At 38.2% G+C, this 27600-nt stretch overlaps 1 protein-coding gene across 1 annotated transcript in view; it reads left to right on the top strand.

Annotated features, from left to right (window-relative positions):
- The window catches only part of SMOC2 (SPARC related modular calcium binding 2), a 148024-nt gene that overhangs the window by 98319 nt on the left and 22105 nt on the right, over positions 1-27600 (top strand). Inside the window, exons 8-9 of the mRNA XM_086627135.1 lie at positions 3986-4172; positions 12171-12253. Coding sequence (XP_086483261.1) covers positions 3986-4172; positions 12171-12253 — 270 coding nt within the window. The remainder of the gene's footprint in view (positions 1-3985; positions 4173-12170; positions 12254-27600) is intronic.

The raw sequence follows: 27600 nt of genomic DNA on the forward strand, positions 1-27600 counted from the left end.
TCCCTGAAAAGAAGAAGCTGGAGTGTCAGTACTTTTCTCTTTCCAGAAGGAATGTTATTGTAGTAGCACATTCCGTAGAAAGTTTGATGTATTTTAACGATTAAGGTATTTATCCTACTTTTATTGTGGCATAGATCTTTTTCTGTACTGTTCATTTTATGAACTTCTGGCATCCATCTGTTATGGTTCCAGATCGTAGTTGTTGTCAGATTGTTTGGACAAACTGTCTGACATTTTCTAAGTCAATGACATTTATCACTGGTTCTCCTGGCAAATGAACATTTGCTGACCATGACTCTTCTGACATTACAAAGGCAATTATTTGCAGCGGTATGGTAGCTCTGTGATAAGAGCTCTTACTTATCACAAGGCTACAATTGCATCTTTCCAGTACTCCTCTTGTAAATAATTGAAAGAAAAGTTTGAAAGGGAATGAACGGTTCCCTCAAAGAGGAAATTACACTGAGGACAAATATTCTGGTTCTGGGAAAAGCAGGCAGGATTATAAGTAAGCACTTTAGAGCAGTTTTCCTCCTCTACAGTGTTGTAGTGGGGACAACAAACAGGGAAGTAGTAGTGGTGGCACAAATGGTCATGCCAAAAGTGTACAAAAGGATTGGACTCTGTAGAAATGACTCTCTTGGGCAGTCACTAAGCAGATTGCCTGGTAGCCGACCTGAAGCTCATTAGCCATTGTGCGAGGGAGGAAAATAATAAACTACTCTGCACTTCTGGTGAATAAAATGAATGAACTGGATTCAGCGGATTTGTAATAAGGCTGAGTGATTTGGCACATAGAGAAATGCCAGACTTGGTGTCCATCACACTAATTTATTTTTTTTCCAATTTGTCAAAAATAATCTACATTTTGTCTGACAACTAATTCAGGACTAATGATAGATTCCTCTTCTTGTTACAGTTTCCCATCTGTAGGGGAAGAGTAAGAAATTAAGGGTTCCAAGAAGGGGAAAGTCCTTCCTGAAAATACCATAGTTTCTTTTATATGTTTTTTTTTTTTGTCTTGAATGCCTGTGCTGATGCTGCTCTTCAAAGGCAGACTTTTCATCACTAGACTCCTCCCAGGTACAGGACTTTTACCTTGGTGTTTGGTATGAATCCTACTTTTTTGTCTGTTTTTCATAGACTTCTTCCAGTAAGAACATTCCTTTTTATCTTTAAACCTTCCTTTGATTACTGTCATTAGCTGTCCTGTTTCCAGTCTCACTTGAAATGTTAAGTTCCATCAGTCTTCTGACTGTCCCTCCTAAGGCCATAAGCCACATCCACCACCCTCCTTTGACATCTCTCCCATAATACTGCTTCTCTGTACCTACGAAACTTAAAACCGGATTTAAGGGGGAAAAAGGACCAGGACAAACCTGAGCAAGTGCACAAGAGACAAATTTCTAGCTTGAGCAGCAGCTTGTAGAAAACCTTGCCTTGCCAAGTCACCCAGGAGAGTAAAGACTGTTTATCTAGGTCTGTAACACCTGCTCCTAAACCACCATAATGCAGGTGGCTGCCCTGGCCCATGGCTCCAGTGGTTTTGAGCCAGTGGTGCAGCCCTTTGCTGGTTGTTTCAGTCAGTGGAAACTAGAGCTGCCCAGAAATTAGGTGGTGTAGTTTATGCTCACAGCTGAAACAGTCCGTATCTGCTTCTGTGCTGGGAATTCTCCATCACACCCTCTCTGTGCATGTACGTTTAGTCTATTTGGATGACCTGACTATGTAGTCTCTGTATGCCAATGTATTTTCTAAACAAAGCTGAGAGCAGGAAAATGTATCGCTCCTCTGGGTTTGCAGGAAATAATAATACCTGCACATCTGCCAGATTATGTTGCTAGTTACGAGGATGTAAAATGAGAGAAGGTCACAGTAGCTAATGGAATGGTCCCAAGGTTTATCAGTATGAATGAGAAAAGAATTTAGCAAAGTTACAAGAGGAGTAATGACTTCCTCCCTCTCACTGCAGCTGCTTCACCTCTTTTGCTCCTTTTTACTTGATTATATACAAAACATAAAAAGTGAACAACTAAGCTAAGTGATGTGTTTTCCAGGATTGTCGTGTTTTGTAACTTGATAATCATCATAATCCAGATTCACTGAAGGAAAGATTTATTTTGACTATTCTAAGATGATGTTGGTGATGGATTTCTAATTTGTGAAACCATAGCTATTTCTGTGAAGGTTTTAACATGCAAATAATTAGCTATTTCCCTTTTTTAAAGGAGCCTTTCTATCTTCACTACACTGATTCTCTCAGTACAGTTTATTATCTAAACACTGGTGTTTTGAGAGCTATTCAATCTCTGATTATGTCAGTGGATAGATCAAGGCAAACACATGCAAAATCAATCAATTTATCTAGCTGTCCTGCTCAAATACCATACGAAACAAAAGAGGCAAAAAAGAAAACAACCAAAGAACTGAAAAAACAGGCCATCTGTGCCTTATAATCAAGTTAGCAAGTGATATGGTTGGTTTTTAAACCTTTTGCATGGATTGGAACAAAATACACTGTTTTGAAAACTAGGCCATTATGTAGATGGAATTGTGTGCTGTTGGAAGTGTGAAGGTGTTTAACTTCCTGCCACCTTTCCCCTTGCAACAGAATCCTTACTGATATTGATCATGTGCATTTGCAAGAAGCTGGCAAGGAGCAGTAGCATTCCGGACACGACTAGTTACTTTATATCAGTTTTGGTCTACAATTTGCAAAGCATTTTCTGAACCCTATGAATAAGAGTAAATGAGATTAGACGGAAGCTGAAACTCGTAACAAATGCACTAGAAAATCCAGTCAGGATTCAGCTTGTTCTTCTGTGTGTTGAACTGTGAAAAATCAAGAAGTAAATCCTGCTAGAGATTCAGAGAACAAGTGTGTCACTAGTCTTTAACTGACTTGAAAGAAGAGCAAATATTACCCACAGATTTTTTTGGTAACATTAAACCGACTTTTCTTTAACTGAAGAGAAGCTTTTATTGATTCAAATTCTAGTAACTTGAAATTTTCCTTTCAGTAATTTGTGTGTTTGTAGAGTGCTTATTGTTATCAACATTCTTGTTTTTCAAATATTTAATTTTTGTTCACTGGATTAGTTCGGGAATATACAGAAGCTATTATATTAACCATCAAAATTTCACATCATAGGAGATTGACTTTAAAGTTCCTAGAGAAATAATGGCTTGAGTAGTCTGTCTCATTTATTATTTCTGCAGTGCCACATATACCAGCTTAGTAGTGATCAAAAATCCTCAGCAAAGGATTTTTTTTTTTTTTGCTGATTGGTTTCAACTGACTGGCATTCTCAGGCCCTAGAGTTTCTGCTCTTTGCCCCGTGGTTCATAGTTTCACGTAAAGGCGTGAAATGTGTAAACATGTAAGCTTTTCTCACATCCAGAAGAGATCTGGGACATATTGTTAATGCAGAGATAAAAAGGTATTACTTTTTCTTGTGGGTCTTTGGTCTCCAGAGAAAATGATACATTGCCAATACCAGAATTGTCAGAAAAGAAGGTGGAAGAATTTTAACTATAAGAAGTGATTGTTCCAAAACTGGAAAGAAAGAGCAGAATATAAACATTTAAATGAATATCTAGCTGAATAATTCATATAAGGAATCCTAAGAAGTTGAGTTTTTACTGTTCCCTCTGAAAAGAATCAGTAGTTTAGAGACTGTGGAGTGGGTGAGGTTTTTTTTAAGGTGTCAGAGAAAGTATTTGGTTATCAGTAGATTATATCTAGTATAAGAAAGGGGATGTCAAGATATTGTTAGGATTCTATTGTGAATCAGCTGCATGAAAAGGAAACTAAAGTTCCTAACAGTACACAGCATAAGCCAATGTAGCTGGCATTTAAGCTGTAGCAAGCCTCTTCAAATACAATCCTTATACGCAATCAAAAAAAGATATAAAAACTGTTTGATAAATCTAGTGGGTCCTTTCTGTATAGCTTCTTCAGTATTTTTTCTTTTCCTTCCAAAAGCATCATCATGTGATCAAGAACTTCAGTCAGCCCTGGAGGAAGCTAAACAGCCCCAGAAAGATAATGTGTTCATTCCAGAGTGTGCTCAGGGTGGCCTCTACAAACCAGTGCAGTGCCATCCTTCCACAGGCTACTGCTGGTGTGTTCTGGTGGATACGGGACGTCCCATCCCTGGTACATCAACCAGGTAAGGGAATACACGTTCAGTGCTCAAAAGCTGTAGTAAGAAGATGCCTTAGTGTGCATATACTAGCAGCTAGGTTTCTATTGCTAGTGGAATTATATCATCTAGGTTTCTTTCACTGTGAAGATGAAGTGAAATATTTCTAAGAGCCACAAGAAGTGGCTCTTACAGGCCATCTCCAGATGGCCAAAGACTGTTTCACTGCAATGTCACAGGCACTTTGCTGCTCTAGTCCTCTTTTTCACTTTCTGTTTTGTAGTGGGAAGCCAAGGCTTGGAACAGATAGTTAATAAGTCCAGAGGAAAACTCACACTCCTTAGCCTGAATATAGAAGAACCAAGTAAGATGGTCTATGACAGAAACCATGTCCAACCTCAGAAATGTTCAGGTTTTTTTCCAGCAACCTCCTCAATTATTTCATATGACTGGCTTTGATGGATCAACTGCTTGGGAACCCATGGAGAGGAAATATCATTTTAGTGTGTTATTAATAGAAGCTTGGAGTTCAGTCATCTCAGTTGAACCGGATACATGGTAAAGTGTTGTTAGCCACATAAAGCAGATGTAGGCAAGGCAAGTATCAGTTTCCAAAGATGTTATTTAGGCTGGTTATTGAGGTTTGGCCCTTGAAGGAATGCTGCAGAAGCTCATATAAAGCTGGCGGGCAGTATGGATATCTTGATGCAATAGGAAATCTTTTCAAGCTTAAGCTAAATCATTTTTTATCATTTGCATAAGGTTTGTGAAAAAACATTATAAGTAAGTTGCTGTAAAGTATTATATTCTTGGTGAGTGTTTTTCATGTATTCTTCAAGTGCTGTGATAGCTGTTTATACCATAGGATAGAACATGCCAACTACAGTACCAGCTGAAGTGACCATCTGCTGTTTCTGGCAAGTTGATATCCATAAACTGTCAAAACAAAACAGTCCAAATTTGGTTCTGAAACTGTAGGATCAGTACACATGTTGTGGGAGGATCTAGAGATGTTCTGTAGAGATTCCAGAGGCTCCCTTTTCTGCTCTTCCTCTGTTCTCCACCCCTAGCTTTATTCACTGTTTCTTGGGTTTAGTGGTAATCCTTCTTTGAATTACAGTTTAAATAATTTTATGGAGCCTTAGTTCCTGTTCTCTAATTTGAGTCCAAATAATGTTCTTGTGCTCATCAGGTAATAGGGCTTCTGCTGATTTTTTTTGTAGTTCTTTATGAGTATCATTTTATTATAGAATCACAGAATAGTTGGGATTCGCAAAGACCTCTGGAGATTCTCTAGTCCAACCCCTCTACTCAAAGCAAGGCCAGCTAGAGTAGATTGCTCAGGACCATGTCCAGTTAGGCTTTGAATATCTCCAAAGATGGAGAATCTACAGACTCTCTGGGCAGCCTGTTCTAGTGTTTGATCACCATCACAGTTAAAAAAATAGCTTTTTCTTAGGTTTAAATGAAATTTCCTATATTTCATTTTGTGCCCATTGCCTCTTTTCCTGTCACTGGACATCACTGAGAAGAGTCTGACTCCGTTTTCTTTATTTTCCACTCTTTGAATATTTATAGACATCAATAAGATCCTCCCTGAGCCTTCTCTTACCCAAGCTGAACAGCCCCAGTTCTCTCACCCTTTCCTTGTTATGACAAATGCTGCAGTCTCTTAGTCATATTTATAGCCCTTTGCTAGATCCTCTCCAGCATGTCCATGTCGCTCTTCTTTGGGGAGCCCAGAGCGGGACCCAGCACTTCAGATATGTCTCACCAGTGTGAAGGAGAGGAGAAGGATCACTTCCCTTGACTTGCTGACAATATTCTTCATAATGCAGCCCAGGAAGCGGAAGCTGTTGGTCACCTTTGCTGCAAGGGCACATTGCTGCCTTATAACTACCTTAGTGTCAATCAGAAATCCCAGGCCTTTCCCACAAAGTTAGTTTCCAGCTAGTTGGCCCTCATCTCATGCTAGTGCAGAGGGTTAACCTTCCCCACGTGTGAGAATTTTGCATTTACATTTTTTTAAACTTCATGAGGTTCCTGCCAGCCCTTTTCTCCAGCCTGTTGAGGTGTCTCTGAATGGCAGCACAACTCACTGGTGTATCAGCCACTCCTCTCAATTTTATATCATCTGCAAACTTGCTAAAATTGTTCTCTGTCCCAGCATCCTGGTCATTAATGAAGAGGTTAAACAATATTTACTATAGTATTGAACTCTGGGGAACTCCACTGGTGACGGTTTTCCAGATGAAATTTTTGCTGCTCATCATAACTCCTTAGGACTGGAAGTTCAGCTGTTTTTCCACACACCTCATTGTTCATTTATCTAACCAATACTTCATCAGTTTGTCTATGAGAATGTAATCAGAGACAGTGTCAAAAGCCTTCCTAAAATCATAGAATCATGGAATCATAGAATGGTTTGAGTTGGAAGGGACCTTAAAGATCATCTAGTTCCAGCTCCCCTGCCATGGGCAGGAACACCTTCCACTACACCAGGTTGCTCAAAGCTTCATCCAACCTGACCTTGAACACTTCCAGGGATGGGGCAGCCACAGCTTCTCTGGGCAGCCTGTTCCAGTGCCTCACCACCCTCAGAAGGAAGAAGTTCTTCCTTTGATCTAATCAAAATCTGTACTCTTTCAGTTTAAAGCCATTGCCCCTTGTCCTATCACTACCACTCCCTTGTGAAAAGTCCCTCTCCAGCTTTCCTATAGGCCCCCTTTAAGTACTGGAAGGCTGCAATATGATCACCCCGGAGCCTTCTCTTCTCCAGGCTGACCAGCCCCAACAATCTCAGCCTGTCTTCATAGCAGAGGAGCTCCAGCCCTCGGATCATCTTTGTGGCCCTCCTCTGGACTCACTCCAACAGCTCCATGTCCTTCTTGTGTTGGGGACTCCAGAGCTGAACACAGTATTCCAGGCAGGGTCTCACGAGAGCAGAGTAGAGGGGCAAAATCACCTCCCTCCACCTGCTGGCCACGCTTCTTTTGATGCAGCCCAGGATGCGGTTGGCTTTCTGGGCTGCAAGCGCACATTGCCGGCTCATGTTGAGCTTCTCATCCACCAACACCCCCAAGTCCTTTTCCTCCGTGCCGCTCTCAATCCATTCTCCACCCAGCCTGTACTTGTGCTAGGGATTTCCCCAACTCAGTTGCAGGACCTTGCACTTGGCCTTGTTGAACTTCATGAGGTTCTCACAGGCCCACCTCTCCAGCCTGTCCAGGTCTCTCTGGATGGCATCCCTTCCCTCTAGCATGTCAACCACACCACACACTTTGCTGTCATCAGCAAACCTGCTGAGGGTGCACTTAATCCCACTGTCCATGTTGCCAACGAAGATGTTAAACAGCATCAGTCCCAATACTGACCCCTGAGGAATGTCACACATCACTGTTTTTCACCCTCTGTTCGCCTCAGAATGGAGTCGCCTACAACTATTACCCATCTTCATCGTGGAGGTGGTTGTGATACGGGGATTAGGCCTTTCTGACCCTGGCAACATCTCTGGTATAGATGGACCATCATTCACAGCATCCATTGACTGACTTTCCACCTGTAGAGCCTCATGCCTGTTGTACAGAGGCACCTGGGAAGGCAGGGTGTTCACCTGCTGCCTTGAGCATGGACTTGCCTCCGTTCACTCCTTTCCTTTAAACTACTGCCTTCAGCCTGGTGGGAGGAGGATGCAGAATTCTCTTCATCTTGTTTTTTTTCTGGTTCCTGTTCTTGTCTCAGGGAGGGCAGAGCATGACACCACCAGTCTCTCTCTTTCTCAAACTCCCTGATGCTCCTTAACCTTTCTACTTCTTCTCACAGCTCTGCCACCAGGCTGAGCAGGTCGTCCACTCGGTCACACATCACACAGCTGTCCTCACTGCTGCCATCTGTTACCAGCTCTAGCACTGCCTGCAGCCCGAGACCTGGACAGCTGCGTGTTTTCCTGAGAGCTCTGTCTGGGTTGCCGCAGCCATTCTGGCAAGTAGAGAGGACATGGCTTTCTGCTGGGTGGATACCATAGCTAAACTCCTTCTGAGAGAGTGATGGCCACCAATTAAACTCACCTCCTGAGCTGGCAGGGTGTCTGCGCTTTTCCACATGAACTGCCATGCAAACTGCTTTCCTAAAGCCATCCCTGCACACTTGGACTGTGTTTACATATTCTTCCCGTGTCACTTGTCTGCTTCCACCTTTCGTATGCTTCCTTTTTATGTCTGAATTTTGTTACATGCTCCTTACTCATCTGTGCAGGCTTCCTGCCATGTACTGCACATCAGATGAAACATTCATGAATGTGGATGTGTCGATCCTTGAAAATCTACCAGCTCTCTCTCCTATTCATATTTATAGTGTGCATGCAGTGCATGTGATTTTGGCTCCTACTGTCACACTGACTGGAATACTAGGTCTTCCCAACACCTGCATGAATCACCCATGGATCTAGAATCAGCCTTAATCTTTTTTTCCCTCTTTGGTCTGCTGGCCTCTTGTGTTCTGCAACTACACGGTAACTCAGGTGTGGGAGAAGGGATGGCAGGAAGTTTTTTCACTGTGCTGCCTGTCTCCGAAGTTGGAAGGCTGACAAGTTGGATTCAATCTCATGTATATGATTTAGACACAAATCTTTCTTTTGCTCGATGAGTGCTCTGCCTGATGACTAATTCTCAAAAGATCAGCTGCTGTGGACTTGACCATTTTTAATTTGTTCAGCTTTTCTGGATTTATGTGGAGTCCTCAGTGGAGCTCTGAGGAAGTAATATTTCGTAATATGACCAGAGAGGACATTTCTGAGCACAAATGGGTAAGCAGAGTACTCAATTTTAGGAGTTTCGTACTGAATAAAGAATGACTGGTGTATTTAGGAATCTACAGTCCTGGTAAACAAGCAGGTGGGAATACTGCCTGGAGTTTAAGAGGAGTGTCTAGACCTCATTTCTGGGAAAGATTTAGGTGGGCTGGAATCCTATTAATTATTTCTTTATTTTGGTTTTTTTTTTTCTATGTTGATAAAATTAAACTTTTTTTCCCTAACAGGGGGAAGTAAAGGGGGATCAGAATATGATGAGAAATATGCAGTTGTAATTTTGTAGTTCTTGCTTATATAATGAAAAGGATGAACACGTGAGTCTTTCCTAGTATAAAGAACCAGGGGCTCATGTAAAATCGTGTGTGCTATCTTCCAGCTTTCCACTGCAAAATACATATTAGAAGAGTAGCTGTTAAAACTCTCTTTCAGGAACCGACGACATTAGTACTCCTGGATGCATTGCATTCTGGAATCTCTCTTCTGCAAATTTGGATCGAATCACTAGGGGACAACAACAGTGAAAGGATATACAGATCTGGGAAGCTGTTGCCAGAAGAGCTTAGCATTTTGCATGTTGTTTGTTTTGAATACATTCATGAGGATGAAATTTGTCATATCATCAGGCGCTGAATACCACAATAAATAGCAGTCCCATTAAATGAGACCCCCCAAAAGAAGGGAAGTTATTAATACTCATTTACCTTCTAATGTCCTGTCATCTGAAGCAAAGATAAATCATTTGTCAGTGAAGATATTCCAGGAAAAAACCATATATCTCTAGAGTTAAAATAAAGATATGTGAATGAAGCACCACTCTAGGACGTTTAAGACAGTAAAACAAGAAATAGGTGAAGTTGTGGTATAAAGCTGGCTTTTATGACAGCCTAGAAGAAACATCCATTTGACTAAAAGGAGGCAATGCATTTAAAGGGTGCAAAACCAGACCCCCTGAAAGTCTATCAGTATGGTCCTTACCAGCTGTCTTCCAACGCCTCCTGAACAACATAGCATGACCCTCAGTGCTTTTGTTCAGTAGGGACGTAAGTCCGTGTTCTCACGCGCAACGTTTTGGCAACTAGGATCATGGGCAAAGAAATGCCCAATCCGCTTGCACAAGGTTCTCCAAACTTAAAAAATAACATAAATCAGCTGCTTCATGAGGCTGCCCACATTGTAGAATTCTTGTGAAACTCTCCATTCTCCACTGCTTTGTGTACATCTGTAAATCTCAGTACTTCTCAGCAGACTGCTCAGAGGTATAAAGCAGTCTTCATAAGCTCTTGTTGACTCTAGATACACGTTCACTGCTAGAGATTCTTTCCCTTTTAAAATTCAGAAGAGTAACTTGGGATGTCTATTGACTACATTATTTTAACCTGACAGTGCTCCATTCTGACATACTATCCCTTTCCCACTCTTTCCCTGAAAACTGAGGCAAGTGTGTTTTTCTTATCAGTTCTTAGTGTGGCTGTGCCTGTGTGGTAAATTTCTAATGATTCATTTAGTCTTTCTTCAGTTGCTGTAAAGAGTTAAATGTGGACTTTTCACAGTATAGCATTTTAACACTCATTGGACTTTAATAGATTTAGTTTGTATATGAGGAACTACATGTGTATTTAACAAAAATATAAGCCAAAAAGGTAGAAGAGTAGAGGCCAAAAAAGAAAGTGTAGGCACAGAGCAGTAACAACAACGGAAGAGGAGGAATGGAGAGTCAGGTATCAGATTAACCAGAGACCAGGCTGTTTGCCAGATACTGCATTAGTGAGTATTTCTCTTTCACTCTTTTCTTGGCTGATTGAAGTGATCATCCATCAGGTGTCTGAATCCGGCCCATGCTATCAAAGCAGCTTCTATTCCTGCTGTTCTTTAGGGGAAAAAAGTGCCTGTAGCTCTCCCATGTTCATGAAACAACACTGTACCTTCTTGCAACAGCCAAAACTTGATGGGCCAGTGGGCAGTTTCATTAGAGGATGTGGAAATAAATTAAGCACTCCAATCAAAAAAGATTTTTTTTTTCATTCTACCTGGTAATTAAGGTCAGAATACTTGAGTATTGTTTTTAGGGGCAGTCTGATCCAGACCCAGGACATAGCCACCATTTAATGCTTTTAAAAAGAATATTTTGTTCCAAAAATTTGGATTGGTATGGTTTAATTAGACATTCTAGTATGCTACTCAGTAAATGTCATTTTGGGGAACTAAGTGTTTTTAACTGATAATTTAAACTTTTTCTGAAATGCTACACACTAAATTCTACAGCTTCAAGCTACTTTAGGAAAACGAGTAAAAGTAAAATTTCTCAGCAAGCTGAGTGAAAAATCATGCATCAATAGAGGCATTGTGAGAAAAAAGAATGGATTCAGCAGCAGATGCTTCCATGCCTCTTGGTCTTGCATAAAAGATATTGCTAGTGGTGTTAAGTCAAAGTTTGTTAGAAGTACAAATAGCAGAGTTTCTTCTTACCAGCGGGACCAACAAAGTGGCTTTAAATAAACTCAGGAAGAATAGAAGAACCAGAATATTCCAGTAGTAGATGGAGATTCAGTCTTTCTCCCAATCCATTTCAAGCTGTTCCAGCCCAAGACCCTTCCTCTTGGAAACCCTGTCAGTTCTTCACTCTTGTTCAGAATGTGAGCTGTTCGTGGTTAACGCTTCTCATGTAAACGAATTTTTTTTTGAGAAGATACAGTAGCACATGGCTTTAGAGCTGCAGTACTAACTGACTAGAGTACCTGCCTTGCTGTGATTTTCAAGCTGCTTCTCTAGTGTTTCCCAATGTGAACACTTGTCAGATTTCAGAATTTGTCATATTGATATGGCTTTTTGATTTGGTAGGTGAGAGGAGAGCCTGACTTTGGCTTTGTGGTTTTTTTTTTTCTGTTTTTTCAAAATTATTTTTTGTTATATATTACTTTATAGCAGTTCCTCACAGTTTTCTCCTTCCTCAGTTTTCATCCCTATAGAATGTGCTTTGGAATAGGTCAGAGTTTTTTAGTTTGGTATCAACCCCAGGAGAATAAAATGTGCTGGCGTCTTTGAGGTAAGTGAGAAATAGGCAGATGAATTTGCATTGCCCTTTCTGAATGAAAAACAAGGTTATTCCCTGAAGAAAAGAAGATATAAGTTTAGTTTGTACTACACAATTGGAAATTAATTAGTTCTAAATCCAATTAACCTTGGCTGGTTTTATTCTCTCTCTGTTTGTTCTTTAGATATGAACAACCTAAGTGTGATAATGGTGCCAGAGCTCACCCAACCAAAACAAAGGATTTGTACAAAGGGCGCCAGCTTCAAGGTCAGTGAAATAGATAAATTTAGTTTCATGCATTCCAATGCTCTGTTTATTTACTGCAATAAATTAGAAAGCAATTTCTTACCCTATATCAAAACAATATATCATTTAGATATAGCTATATTGATTTGTCATTGACTGAAGTCTTTGACTTTGGAACAGTGTGTGCAAGTATGGGTCTTGGGATGTTGTCAGAGAAAGTAAGGCTCATTAAACTCAAAGTAGTTTAAAGGCAGTCACATTTACATACTGGAATTGCTCCTTGCTGTTGTCACACTAGAGAAGTCAGCAAATATGTCCAGAATAACTTGGCCCAAACTTCATAATCCTTTTTCTAGCAAAATCCATGGGAAATTGGCATCTATCTTCAAATCAGTCTAAAAAAATTATCATCTACTTACTTTTTTCCAAGAGTACCCTTGTCAGTTTGCCTCAGAATAGTATTATTTTATTCTTCTCTGTTGTAGGAACAAACTTTGGTGTTAAATTTTTCATTTTTTCATACTTTTATAAGCGTGTGAGAGATCTTATGTACTAATAGTTGAGCTACACAGAAGTCATCAAATGACTTGCTTCATTTTTGAAATGGCCTTTTAATACATTTGAATAACTTGAGGTGTAGCAGGTTTAGTGATATTGCACGTTATGAGGGAATTGTGAATCACTTTCAGCTATTGTAAAGAACCACAAACAGAATCACAGAACCATCTGGCTGGAAGAGACCTCCAAGATCATTGAGTCCAACCATTCACCCTGCACTGTCAGGGTCCCTAAACCATGTTGCTCAACACCAAATCTACACGTTTTTTTAAAAACTCCAGGGATGAGAACTCCACCACCTCCCTAGGCAGCCTGTTCCAATACTTCACAACCCTAATGTGGGCAGATTTTTTGTGTCATGAAAAATATTTCCATTTAACCACCCAGAGAATAGACAATAATTCTCAACTAAACATGCCGATCAGTGTTGAAATGCATAATAAATGAAGCACACATTAATACTATCATGAAACAAATTTAATTACAAGGTGCAATTAAGAAAAGATGTAAGAAATACGAATAATATATTATTATACCATATATAATTATATGTTGTGTTCTACATAGAAAGAAGTCAATCATAGGATTAACTGTAAGCTGTCCAATTACTGTGGCTGTAAAAATGACAAGTGTGGCCCAAAAATATATCTAGTTAGGTATGATGGGACAGACAGACAGAAACAGGACAGACAAGGAAACATGCATGCCGTTTTAGGTAGCTCTATTATTTTTTCTGGATTTTATCTGGAACTATGGGTACAGTTGTGGTCATCTGTGTTCAGGAAAACAGATACACAAGAGAAGTTAACTAACATTAACATATCAGGAAAAGCAGCTACTTTCCAAGAGAAGGCAGCTAGCATTTGCTTCATTGAGACAAATATCCAGAGGTGATATTATTCCTCCGAGACCATGAGGGAGAGAAAGTGTTTTCCTCCATGACAATTTTGGAACAAGAAAAATAGATAAGAACTACCCTGAATGAATTTCACTGGGGAGCTATAAAGTGGTTTCCAACTACTAAAGCAGTGAGGCAACAGTCCTTCTAAAAGGACTAACAGAAAATCTGGTTAGTTTTTTAGGTAGATTTTGATTACTTTGTGAAAGAGAGAGTGGGAGACAGGTACTTGCTCTGCATTATGGCTTGTTACTTAAGATACTGACATGTATATATACTAAGACATGTAAAGCCGATTTACATTAAAAATTCACCTTGGAGCATGAATTTCACAGCTCTTAACAAATTGTCTCCATTTTTTTTTTTTTTTCTCCAGCTGTTTAGCTGGTTACAGAGTTCAGCAAGAATCATACGTGCCACATAAATGCTCAGATATGTGAAACTTAGTGGCATATATACCTCTGTTGACACTCAGTTTGATGATGTTTATCCATCATTTCATCAGTCAGTACCTACTGAAGTTACTGCTGTTGTAACTTCAGGGAAGTTATCAGGTATTTCAGAGATAATTTGAGAAATATTTTGGACCTTATTGTGGTCTTTCAATACTTAAAGGGGCTTATAAGAAAGATGGGGACAGATTTTTTAGTAGGGCAATAGGACAAGGGGTAATGGTTTAAACTAAAAGACAGTAGATTCAGACTAGATATAAAGAAGAAATTTTTTACAATGAAGGTGGTGAAAGACTGGAATAGGTTTCCCAGAGAAGTGGTAAGATGCTCCATCCCCGGAAACATCCAAGGTCAGCTTGGATGGGGCTCTGAGCAACCTGATCTAGTTGAAGATGTCTCTGCTTATTGCAGGGGTTTTGGACTAGATGATGGTTGAAGGTCCCTTCCAACCCAAACTTTTCTATGATATTTTACAATCCTTACTCAAAAGAAACCAACGGAAACTTGTCCATCTTCAACAATTTATTTCAAACTGCACTTGCATAGTTACAGACTTGGATAATTACTTGATTTCATGTGCGTTTTTTTCTGACTGAAAATAAGTTGCACTCAAAAGAGAATATAGCAGAGTGGAAGCTGAAGAAACAAGTTTTGCACTAGAAGATATCACTTGTTGGTCATTCCTACCTTTTGCTAAAAATTTTGAAGAAGCATTCATTTGCCAGCTGGAATCTGAGAGGGAGGATGAGCAGGTGAACAGTTTTAAGATTTCACGCATCTATTTCTTATCCAAACTGTTATTGCTTTTATACAGTACAGCAGTAAAGATTTCTCCAAAGTCAAGATACTTTACAAGTGAAACAATTAACAGGGACTTTCCATGCTGTAGACCTGATAAACTCATTTTCATTAAGTTAGGCAATTGTCTTTTGAATTTCTTTTTCTACTTTATGATATTTTGCCTTATGTGAGCTTTAGTCCAACAAACCACTGCAGCAATGTGAGCTCATAATTATCAGAGATTATTATATATGACATGGATTTGCTCTCCCATATCTTACATTGCTTGATCTTTGACTTGCAAATATTCTGTATTATTTTAAAATAAGGCAAATAGCAAAATTTCCTAACATTTCATAAATACTTATAGGTTATCTAGAAAATCTCCCTCTTCTACTCTACAGCAGCGTGGAGTAGGTACATGCCTGTAGAAGGAGCACAGGGAAGAAGTTACTTCACAGTTTCAGTTGTGTTAAGGTGTTTATTTTTCTTTCACTCTCCTAAGGCTTTCTCTTTTCTCTCAACTGGCAAAATTTTCTCTTATAATACAAAGAATACATCAAGTAAAAACTGAATTGAGTTTACTTTAGATACTTTTTTGTAAAAAGGAAGTTGAAAAGGGGTCTTGCACGTATGTGGCTAGTTATTAACAAGCAACACATAAAATTGCACAAATGGTTAATACAAATCAGTTTTTAGTAGAAAGAAATCACTGTTGCTCGGAGTTTTTCTATTGTAAACCATGTTGCAAAGGCATGTTTTCATTGTGTTGTCTAAATTTAAAAATACCATTTGAATGCTGAGTGGTGCCAGAACTGAATTAAAAATGTAGGTTAATTGTGTAATTACTTTCAAGAAATTATACATTTTTGAAAGAATGGGTTAGCTTGATTTGCAGCTTATACCTACAAAAATGCAGTAGCTCTGGGTGAAACCACTGTGACTGCCTGCCATGTAAAGCAGGAAGATTTAAAAACAATTATTTTACTACTACGAATAGGATAAAACCCACTGGTATATCCTCAGGTGTATTAAATTGGCGTAGTTCTGCAGCTACACTGATTTATACCACCTGAAAATTTGAACCCATTACATGTTCAGCCAAATATTTTTAGCAGTAATTTGCAAATAAATCAAGATGCAGTTTTTGGCAAACACTGATATCTTATTAAGGCAAAATTGTAGAAGGTAAGGGTCCCTTGGAGTCTGTGGCAAAATTCCCACTGATTTAAACTGAGCTAAGAATATATCGTCACATCCTAAGGGTAGCTTAATATAAAGCATCTGAAATTGAAAGCTAATCTAATGTTTGTAAGAACAATCCAAGCCACCTGTATCTGTTAGATTGCACTAGAAGTTATATAATAATAATTCTTCCCCTTAGATTTCTAGTCCTTTTTTTAAAGCCAAAGCATTTTTCTGAGGTTACTTGTGGTTTTGATCCTTCTCAGAAACTAGTTATTCCGAGATAATGAAAATGAACCCAAAAAGGAGTTTAGAGAATGTCACATACTGGGGAAGCAGAAGGGTTTTTTACTTTTCTCATGGTCAGAGTTTCCAAATGTTCATATTTTGACCTTTTGTTCTCCTCTGTGTTATACAGTGAAATGGATGACCTGTGATGAACTGACATATTCTGTAAAGAATCTTGAATAGTTTATTTCTTTTGGATAATTGGTGTGTTAAACAGAAATTCAGTTTTCTACACAAGCTGGTCAAGAGCATTTAAAAATGTATATAGCATAAAAGCTAGTTAAGCTAAACTTAGTATGATGGAATGAGGTGTAGGTGCCCCCATATTTTCCTGAAATTACGAGTGGTAATAGGTCAAATTCAGCCAAGCTGAAGAAATATCAGTTCCTGGAACTGTATTTTTTCAGACTGGATCTATGGGTGAAGGTATTTTCAGACATTATATGTATTCAGTAGTATTTAATAATCAGTAAAATATTTTTCTGCACGCACCCTCAATAAATACGTATTTATTAAAAAATTATGTATATACTACTATGCTAATATACTAAGTACAGTGTAAAACACCCCCAAATATTGAAATTAAAAAATAATGAAATAAACACAATTTTAATTTTTAAATTTTATTTATTAATAGTACAAAAAATATTTTCTTCCTGTACTCTATTTGATTGTCTTTTACCCCTCCCTGGGGTACATGCACTCCACTTTGGAGGCCAGTGCCTTAGTGGATAAGCTACCTGTTCATAAAGGTAGTCTTGCCTTTATGAGAAAGAGAAGAAAGAAAGAGACTTTGATATGTAAGAGAGCAAGACATGATAGCATATTGAGACAGTGCCAGACCACTCATCTAATTTGCCTCAAAGGCAAATGTTTTTCTTATTTAAAAAGTATGCATCAAAATGTAAGAAGGCTCTGTTTTAGGCTCCGCTGTGTGTGAGGACTGGGTAAACTTTGGATAATCCTTTATATAGTTTAAGATTTTTGTATTATTACTTAACCTGGGAGTTTGTCTGTTTCTCCTGTGATACAATTTTTCATTTCTAGGACTGTAATTTGAAAAGTAAGTGGAAAAATTTGAAAAGTATTTTGGGAAATGTGATTTTGCTCACATAACATTCTTTAATTAGAAGTACCCCTATCTTTTGTGAAGAAAAAAAAAAAAAAAAGGAAATCCAAATGAGTAAAAGGCACACAAGCTTGAGAGAGGGACACAATGTCACAATGTCAAGCTGGATTTTCAGACTTTACTGGGTTTCTATGGTTTTGTGGCTTTAAGTCAGACCATTAATTTTGGTTCCATTTCATTTTAGTTTGTTTTTAAGTGTCTCCTTTTCTTTAACATAGTAGTTTTTTTTAAGTTTCTGTAGTTGTGATACTTCCTCTCATACAAAAGGATAATTTGTGAGGGGAAACTGGTTTGGAAATAACAGTGCCTTATAAACTGTAACAGTAATACAATCTGCTGTCTTGGGTGAATGTGCAGATTCTGGAAGTCCATCTACTAAAAGTCCTGAATGTCTCCTTTTTCTATTTTCTCAAAATAGCATAGCTCTTCATTGCTGAATATTTTCTTTTCCTGAGATGCTGATCTCAATTAACCCGGCTGGAATCCAGTAGAATGCATCAATTGCATTGAAGTTACTGTAGATTTCTAGTGGTGAAATAAGATCAGCATTTCATTCTTATTTTTATCCTTCCTGGCAATTCCGCAGCTCTCTGAAAAGCCTCACTTCAAATGCTTCTCATTACAATTTTCGATTCTAGAGCATTTCTCCAAAAAGATGAGTATTTTAGGGTTTTGATAGCACTGAGTTAATAAGCATCTGGTAAGTTTCCATTTTTCATGTCTGAGGTTTATTCAGTGACAGAAGAGGATCCAAATTAGAAAAGTCAGCATCTTTGCTCTGCCTCTGTGAGACAGATTTTGAATTCTCAGTTTGGGCAAGAGTATACATCACTGCCCCCTTCTCCCTGCAACCTCAAACCGAAACCCAGTGCTTTCCATCCAGGGCCTAAGCTCTGCTGATCGCTGTGTTGGTACCATGATGGTCTACAGTTTAAGTCAAGTTGAGAATGTTAAAATGTTACTGAATTGAAATGTCTTGATGCATGTCTCTTATATAGTCAACCAACTTACTTAATAACAAAATAAATTCCTTTAAAACTCTTCCTTAAATATGGTTGTGTTGAACTACAGGTTATTTTCTGATTTCACAGCTTACTAGTGACTCTGCTCTCAGCTATTGTTTTGTTCTATGGATCTTCATAAGCTTCGTTTAACCTCGGCATTCAAGCAGCTAATATTTTCTCCCGAAAATCGTGCATGAGAGTTGTTTAACTGATTTGTTTATTTCACATTTGTGTTGCTTAAGAGAAACAAAAGTGTTCTAACTGCCCAATTTTCTTCCTATTGTAAAGACTTTATTTACTGTGTGTCTGATGGCATATTCCAGCACTGACCCTGAACAGTTTATATTTTATGGAGCAAAACTCATGATTTAAGTTATGGGCGAATTATGCATGGATAAGTACAGTTTGCTTTTGGTTGTTGGCAGTGCATCTTCTTTTTCCAAAGTTAAAAGATAAATAGTTGGAAGCACTCAAACCACGATGATGCAAGACCGACAGCCAAACAGCCATCATATAAAGTGTCTTACTTCAAAGGCATCTTTGAAAAAAAGAAAGAGATAGAGGCTTAACTACTTTTCCTTTTGAGGTATGATCCATTATACTTTTACAGTTGCTCTGCTTTTGACCATGATCACATCAGATTTCAGAAGGTACCAGACTATTTCCCAGCTAAAATGCTGAGGTACCACCACTGGTCTACCTAATCTTGCTTGCTGTAGTTTCACACAGTTCTTCATTTCCACTGTGGAGTCCAGTACTAGCACCAAGTAGAAAATAATCTTACCTTACTACACATTCTTAAACATGCAAATGATTAAACATTTCCTTGTTTTTAAAAGTATCAATTCAGTTATTGAGTATTTCTGATAAAAATACAGATAATATGTATATGTCTGCCTTCCCATGGACTTGAGATTGCTAAGTCAATTGGCATGTAACTTTCTCCACTGAGCTGTGATTTAAAAGGATTATATTTTTATGATGTAACCAGCTTTTTGGCTGCATGAGCTAATATTTAAAATATCCCTTTCTGCTATTGAATCTTAAAGCTCTGAGTTGTCAAACAACTGTTTGATGTTGCTGGCTGTTTTGACTGAGTTTGTAACTATCGTCCTGAGCCCTATACTGCTTTATTGACCAAGAGATGTTTGGCAAAAAGGATCTATATGAAGCCTATATACTATACTGCCTAGTTAAGTATTCGAACTGTGACCAGGAAATGTTACTGCAAAGCTGGTGCGAACCTTCACGGCAGCAATGGCAGATACTGACCGGGTGAAGATGTGGGTGTCAAAGAGGAAATGGTGGGGTAGTATGGCAAGCACTGGCTCAGTCAGAGTGCCCACTCTGCAACATGAGAGGTTATTTGAGTCCTGAGTAGTGGTGGCCTGGGGAGGACGTTTGGCTAAGGCAATACTTCTCAAGACTACATAGGTCTACTGGTCAAACCTCTGTATAAAGAGGGAGGTGTGCAGCACTAAGTCCTGAGGCCATCAGTGTGGCTTCAGAGCAGCTGGACCTCCAAAGAGGACTCTGCCTCACTTGAGCTTTTGGATTTAGTAGCTTCAGTATTATTTCCCTATTGTCTGGCTACATGATTGTAGTCTCCCAGTGGGCAGTTTTGCTCCAGAGGAAGGAAGGCCTGCAAGTTATTTTTCAAGGCTCTGCAGATTACATTTATTTCCTGCACACCCTCTTCTGTCCATCTCCCCATCCTGTCTTTAACTAATAATGATCTGGCCACAGTTCATCATATTGCTTTATTTTTGCCTCAATTTGTAGTCATTTCTTAACAAAACAATATCTTCCCCCCAGCCTAAAGCAGAAATACTAATATCCCAAACAAAAAAATGCTCAAGCACATAACTTAAAAGCTGCTGTAACTTCCAGTTATGTGTGAATTTGTCTAAAAAAAATACAGTGAAAGTATTTGAGTTACTAGTAAAGCACCAGTGAAAGACACAGCTGTGTCACAGCTAGCAAAAGAGAAAAGCTGGCTAATTAAAGGTGATGCTACTGGCTCAGCAATAGCATTTCATTCATTGCACTATTTAATATTAACCTATAATTTTATGTTTATTTTAAAAGGCTATATTAGGACTAATAAACACTGACTTCATTTGCTTCTCAGCATTAAAAAAAATGCTAGAGACTATGCCAAAGAATATAAATTCTGTTTCTCACCTCACTTGTTGCTGTCTTCTTTTTCCAGCCGAATCCTCTGTTAAGTACAGCAGCCTTGCCTGCTGTGCTGCTCTGTGCCATTGGGTCCTGCCCTTGGTGGGAGCTGAGAAAGTCCCTGCAGCGGGACACCTTCAGGGGACGTGTCCAGAAGGGCATGTTCTCCTCTGTATGGCTGGCTTCCTGGGAGGTGACAACCTCCTAGGAGATACAGTCACTTGTCTGCACCAGCACTCTCCTAATGAGTTTCTGGTTGCGTTTTTTTTTCCCCTAGAAATGCCTTTTCTAAGTCCGAGTGCACAGAAGAGTTTCACTGACTCTCATGAATCTGTGTTGGTTTAAACTCATCAGTGATATAAATATGTAGACAAATGCTGCCCCTGCACTTGATGATTTTGCCATTGATTCTGATAAAGATGGACCCTCTTATTCCATCTTTACTAGGGAAATGAATATTTTGGATTGAATGTATGTATACATACATATATATATAAACACATATTTGTTTTCCCCTCAGCGACAAGTAATAAAATAAGGCAAGCCTATTCCACCATAAAACTTCAGTAAAGCTGAAAAAAGACATTTCAGAAAGATATTTTAATTCTTAGCTTTAATTTATCTATACATTTTGATACATATGTTTAATCAATAATTTAATGCGTACAGTGTTATAAATCCAGCAATTAAAAAGCTTTGGATGAACATATATGTTTTTCTTTTTCTTTTAAAAAACATAACAGCATTGTGGATAACAATCCCTTATCATGAGCATTGTTAATCCATGGAGCTGATGTAGAGGGGGTTAATATTTTTTTTGTCCTTTTACTGAAGAGTTTCTAACTGCTCTATAAATTTGTGCTTATATATAGCAGTTCATAACGCCACGTGGTGTAATTTTGCTTGGATATCTCTGAACTGCTTATAGGAAGAGGCATTAACACCCACCCACTAACAATGAACAAGACAGTGGACTTCTCACCTAAAAGCAAATACTGTCTAGCAAGACAGTGAAGGTTTGGACAGACTTCGTAATGCCATGGCAGATTAGCCTATAACAAGAAGATATAATACACAGTTGTCCTGGATGAAACTCAGGGTGCATAACTAGTCAAACCATACTTGGCAGAGCAGGAAAATCTATCATAGGCTTGTAATCATCACACCAAAGAGGGGGAAAAAAATCCTCAAGGCATTCATTCTTACCCATTCAAGCAAATCGTCATTTTTGTAATATCTAGAAGTAGACTACAGATTTTGATACATAAATACTCAATGAGTTCAGATCCTTGTGCTAGAATTATGTCTCTGTGTCCCATTGATCTCTGTTTTAGGTTGAATCTCTTTCTGGAAGTGCCTGCCTCCATTTGACTGTAGAGGGAGCAAGTATGGCTAACATCAGTAGTTGAATATATTTTGATAGCTCAAGTTAAATGACTTAATTCCCACCTTACCTGAACAGATCATGAAAATGAACAGCTGTAGTATTCTACAAGCAGAGCTGAGATGGGTCACGCAGCAACATTTTTTCTTGCACTGTTTCACTCTGAAGTGCTTTTAGCAGGGAAATAAGTCTGACAATATTAATAGAGTATGAAAGACAATACTAAAAGGGTTTGAAAAATGATGTTTTTTCAGATAATCCTTTATCTCACTTAAGACAAGTATTTGGAATATTACCTACACTGTTGATATTGGGTTAGTGGAGGGGAAAAGGAATGACTAATGGCCCCCTGTAACCAATTTAGTCTAATGAAATAATAAATTTCATTCTCCTTAAACTAGCACTTCATGTAAACTGCTTGGCCCTGCTTACTGATGACAAGCCCCAAGCCTCTGTGCATGGATTAATACTCTGTACTTCAAGAGATTCCTATTGGTCAGCATTCAGCTGCTCAAAGGCACATAGTATTTAGCTCTCCCTGGGGATAAACAGAGATGCTCTAGAATTGAGAGCTGTGAGCCCTTCCTTTCTACATTTGCTCACCTTTTATCTTTATTCTTTTTTTCTAGTACCAAAAAGAAGAATGAAATGAATTTATGTAAAATGTTTTGATGCAGGGATTAGTCTTATAAAAAAATCTGAAAGTGCAAAACAGTGAATGTGAAATAGCTTTGTTTCTTTTAGCAAGGGCTCTGCAGAAAATATAAGTATTAAGAAAAAAAAGATACTTACTGTCTTTTTTAAAAGAAGTCTGAAGTTTACAAGAAAAATACCTCAGACCCTTTTAAAACAGCTTCTTGCAAGTACATGACTATAGATACTGAGGTATTGTCTGTGCCCACTATAAAATCCTAGCATAAGTAGAGTGAAACTTTGATCACGTTGGAACCTAAAAGGGATTAAAATATTTGCCCTCATTGAACAAACTTTCTAAAGATACTAAGCTTCAAGAAACACATTTTAAAAATCTTGAAATAATTTCTGGTACAGTGAAGACATGGGAGAGGTATCTCATAATAACTCCGGGCAACTGCATTGCAGTTCTTGGGTGAGGAGCGGAAAAAACAACAAAAGAAGAGAGGAAGATTGATGTAGAATAAGCTAAGTGTTTTCTGCCAGAATGCCTGCAATCATTATCATCTCACAAACTGAAACACGGCAGGAAAAATTCATATGACTGAATGGAAAAGGTGAAAACCTTTTAGTTTGCCAGGGCTGTAATCATAATGAAAAATGACACCTGAACCTTATCATGACGGTGAGTGGGAGTCACATAATAAGACACTATTTCCTCTAAGATGCATGGTATGCGGCTTCTCCTTTTTCATCTGATAGAGTATAAACTGAATAAAAACATACCATTGATTTGTAAGGCTGTTCTCTGCAAAATGGATATCTTGCTTTGTTGTGTTTTCGTACTTGGATACAAGTTCTCCTTGATTGTCTGGCAGAAACAGCTCTCGTTTAATCTGTGGACAGGGGAAAAAAAATGTTTTCATTTCTGAATGAACATATATCTGTAACTATATTTTCAAGAGAGAACAACGATGGTTAGGCATTTACTCTTTGCATTTAATCACTTGGAGAAGTTTTCTAATTTTCATATAAAATGAGCACTTAGTTTCCAGTGAGTTCAGTGAGATTTTCAGTTCCCAGCAACTTTGAAAACCTTGTACTGATAATGAATCACTCTAGTAATTTTTGGTGTGTATCAAACAGTGACTTTTTGAAATCCAGGCAGAGTTATAGGGTTAGGGCTTGTGAAAAATTAAGCCGGTGCAAGACTTCCCACTTCTTAACCTTTTGAGTAAGTTAATGTATAATATAGAAATAACAGCAGTTTTGGCTGCTGAGTAATGACTGAAAGTGTCAAGCAATGAGTTTAGCTCACTTGTCAAGGAAAATGAACAAGATGAAGTCAAAATTGTTGATCCTCTGATCTCACATCAATAGGTATATTTTTTCTGAAGAAAATATTGGGGGTTTAGGCTGCTGCATTAATCTTTCTGTTCACTTACTTTTGAGGAAAAGGCTGTCTCTGGTAATCAGAGAGTATATTTGATGCTCATGTTTTCTAGATACTAGCACGACTTACCTGAGAAAACCATTGGAACTGGTCACCAGTGTTGCATGCTCTCACTGAGTATGTTTGTATTTTAGAAAATAAAGTATCAACATGAAGCAGAGTTTCCAGTTAAGGCTCAAAGGTGATGCCAGGATATGTCCTCCTAGTCATGTGGGATCAAAGACATGATTGACTCTACATGCTATGTCTTGGTGAGGAAGTGCTGCAAGCCTTGGTGCAGTCACAGCTAGCGGAAGGCATACCTGCAACTATTAATATGGAGAACCTGGGACCAGAGATGAGTTTGGGAAATCTCCCTGTTTCATGTAGTTAATTGTATCACAATAGTTTATAGTTGTACAGTCTGGGATCCCAGTGTTCTGGGCACTGTGCAAAAACAGAATAACAAGATGATCCCTGGCAAGTTTACAGTCTAGCTGATTGCAAAGGCACTTGGACAATGGGTGGACAGATGCCATGAACTGAAGAGGCAGTGAAAGTTCCTGCCAATTCCTCAAAATGCTTCAGTCTGCCAACATGTGTCACCTCCGTTTTGCACTGGCTAAGCTTAAGCCAGCTGGCTTTCCTCCAGGTCTCTTTTTGCCTCAGGTATTTAGACAGAGGAGAATGTGTTTCTCTGGGCTCAGTGGAGAGATGTAGAACAAATATTCTTGTTAACAAAGATGACAGTGTATACAAGACTATCTCAATGGTTTTCAAATACATGATGTTATTCCTTGGGTTCAATACAACTTGTAGGCCTCCACAACTGAGAGCCCTTGAGGAGGAAATGAAATTACACCATACAAACATCTGGGAATTCTTACAAAGGATTCAGAATGCTTCACAAGATTCAGAAATTTGCTTCTCTATAGCTCAGCAGGAGTGCTACTGTTCATGGTTTCCTGATGTTAGCATATGGCAAAAATCCATGAAAAATTTTGGGAAATAATTTATTCACAAATTTTACTCTTTATGCCTGTGAAGTTCTTGAATTTGCTTGCTATCTAGAAATGTCTTCTGATAAAGCCTCTTGCTCTGTAAGTGATCCACAAGCAATTCATTGCAAATATTCCTAAAATACAATTCATGACCTACAGAACCCTGATCCTGCAAACACTTACCCACATTCTTCTTTTGATTAGTCCCATTAAAATCAAGGGAAACTTTACATGTGGTTGTAAAGTTAAGTCCAGGCATAAATGTTGGTAGGATGAAGGTTTAGGTTGTTTCCATAACCCTTGATATTCTATGTGCTGCGTAGTCTCTGATTGCTAAATGAGATGCAGGCACTCAGAACTTCTGGAAATGGAAGGTTTTTCAGTCCCAAGGTACTACTTCTGTTCTCTAACTGAACAGTTACAGAATCCATCCTTATGAGTCTGAATTTTGGGTTCTTTGAGTACATAATCCAGATTTACTGGTAGTGATCCAACTTGAAATTAGCTTTGGAACACAGTTAAATGCAAAGCAAAGGTTACTGAATCAAATTCATTTAAGAATCAGAGTGAATATTCATTGGCTTTTTTAGTGACTTCTTAATCATTACTGACCCTTCTGTGCTGTGAACTTTATAATGAGGAAAAGTATTGATAACCGAAGATTTCCTAGGTGGGTTTTGTAGACATCCACAGTTATAACAGAAAATGTTTGTTAGAGCTTGGCAGATTTGTTCACAGTTTGAAAATTCAGCTAGCTCTCTGAAGAGAAAAGCAAAATCTAGGCATAGCTATTGACTGACATATTCAACTATGTAGTTAACTGTTATATATACTATATATCTGGTGGTGAAAAGAATATACTGCATTTTGGATTTGACACATAACTTCCTTTCGCACTCAGTTCTACAATCTCTCTTGCCATTATTCCTATGTGTGTCTCATTTTCAACATTTCAAGCAGGAAGACTTCATAAAAAGCTCCATTAGTTTTGTATGTGTGTGTGTGTGCATCTAAATTATCACCAGTGAATAAAAAGTGTTAATCCTTCATGTATACCAGAGATTTCCATCCCCTTAATTTCAGTTCGGAGAAGTAATATTTAAATGGTCATGAAACAAGATCTCTGAACCAATGAAAAGATTACTCTTTTTCCATTAAGATATGTAGCAGATATTTCTACCCTTGGAAATTTTTCAGTATATTTGGTACTTGATCCATTAGGCTTTGGATGCAGAAAGTCAATTTTAAGTTATTTAAAGAAGTATTTTATTAGTTAGAATTTTTATCTGCCTCTCAGATCTGTACAGCTGAATTCACAGTATCAAAGAAAGAGCTGGAAGGATAAAAAAAAAGTTCCTACTGAAGTGTTTTAAAACTCTAAAATATTAATACAAGAGAGTTTTGGATTCTTTTTTCCCCAAATAACATGTGCTTGTACAGGGTTTGTGAAGGTGCATTGGGGTATAGTTTCTACTAGTGTTTGTTTGGAGTGATGTGCGCTTGTAGCTTCGCCATGCAGGAGTAATGTGTTTCTGATTTACACAGATCAAGAGCTTTTATATGATAACTTACATAGCTTTAAGTTTAAATGTGTGTTTATACTAACATGCTTATGTGTACACACAGAGATCCTCTTATGCTTCCCAACTCACTCTCCTATGAAAGAGTCTTAAAGAGGTTCTGCTTGTGAATATATTGAAGCCAGATCTATAGTTTTCTCATGTGTTGAATTGAACCGAACCCATTCTGTGAACTGTATCCTGTTTCTGCTGCTTGTAATGAACTGTTGTGAAATACTTTAGAGAAACAGATAAACATTTTCCTTAGCCTTATTCAAGTTGACTGTACTATTCAAATTTAAGAAAACAGTGGTTTGCTATCAGAAATTTTTTTAAGTGTTCCTCTAACATTAGTTGATATCATCCAGATGCGTATAAAGATAACTGCTTAAAAGTAGCTTTGTAATTCACTTAGTAAATAATAGTTTATTGATATGCTTGACAGTTACTTGATCTAAATAAGATTTTTATTTTATTTAATCTGTAAATTTACATTTCAAATTCTGCTTCTAATTCATTGCTTTGAATTGAAAATAATCTCATTATAACCGGTTCTCTTAGGGTTTAAAGTGATACAAATGACACTGATAACCAGGACAGTATACTTACCATTTCCTACAAAGAGATTGGTATAAAGTAGAGAACTCTGATATTTTCATTAGTATTTTTATTGCTTTTTATTTCACAGAAGTGAAGAAATAAGTGAGGTTCAGTAGCATGGGTTGTTAAAAGGTTTCAAGAAGTGTCAGTGCTACAATCCAGGTATCTCTCACAAATACTAACATTTCCTAAAGAGTGATGCTGGGATGTGGAGTGTAGATGTCATGTCTTTTGCTCTTCAAACATCTGAGCAGAGGTTCATTCCTCTGCTTCTCCTCTCCTGCTCC

This window comes from Tauraco erythrolophus, chromosome 2, assembly GCF_009769465.1.
Source record: "Tauraco erythrolophus isolate bTauEry1 chromosome 2, bTauEry1.pri, whole genome shotgun sequence".
In the NCBI taxonomy this organism is placed as follows: Eukaryota; Metazoa; Chordata; class Aves; order Musophagiformes; family Musophagidae; genus Tauraco; species Tauraco erythrolophus.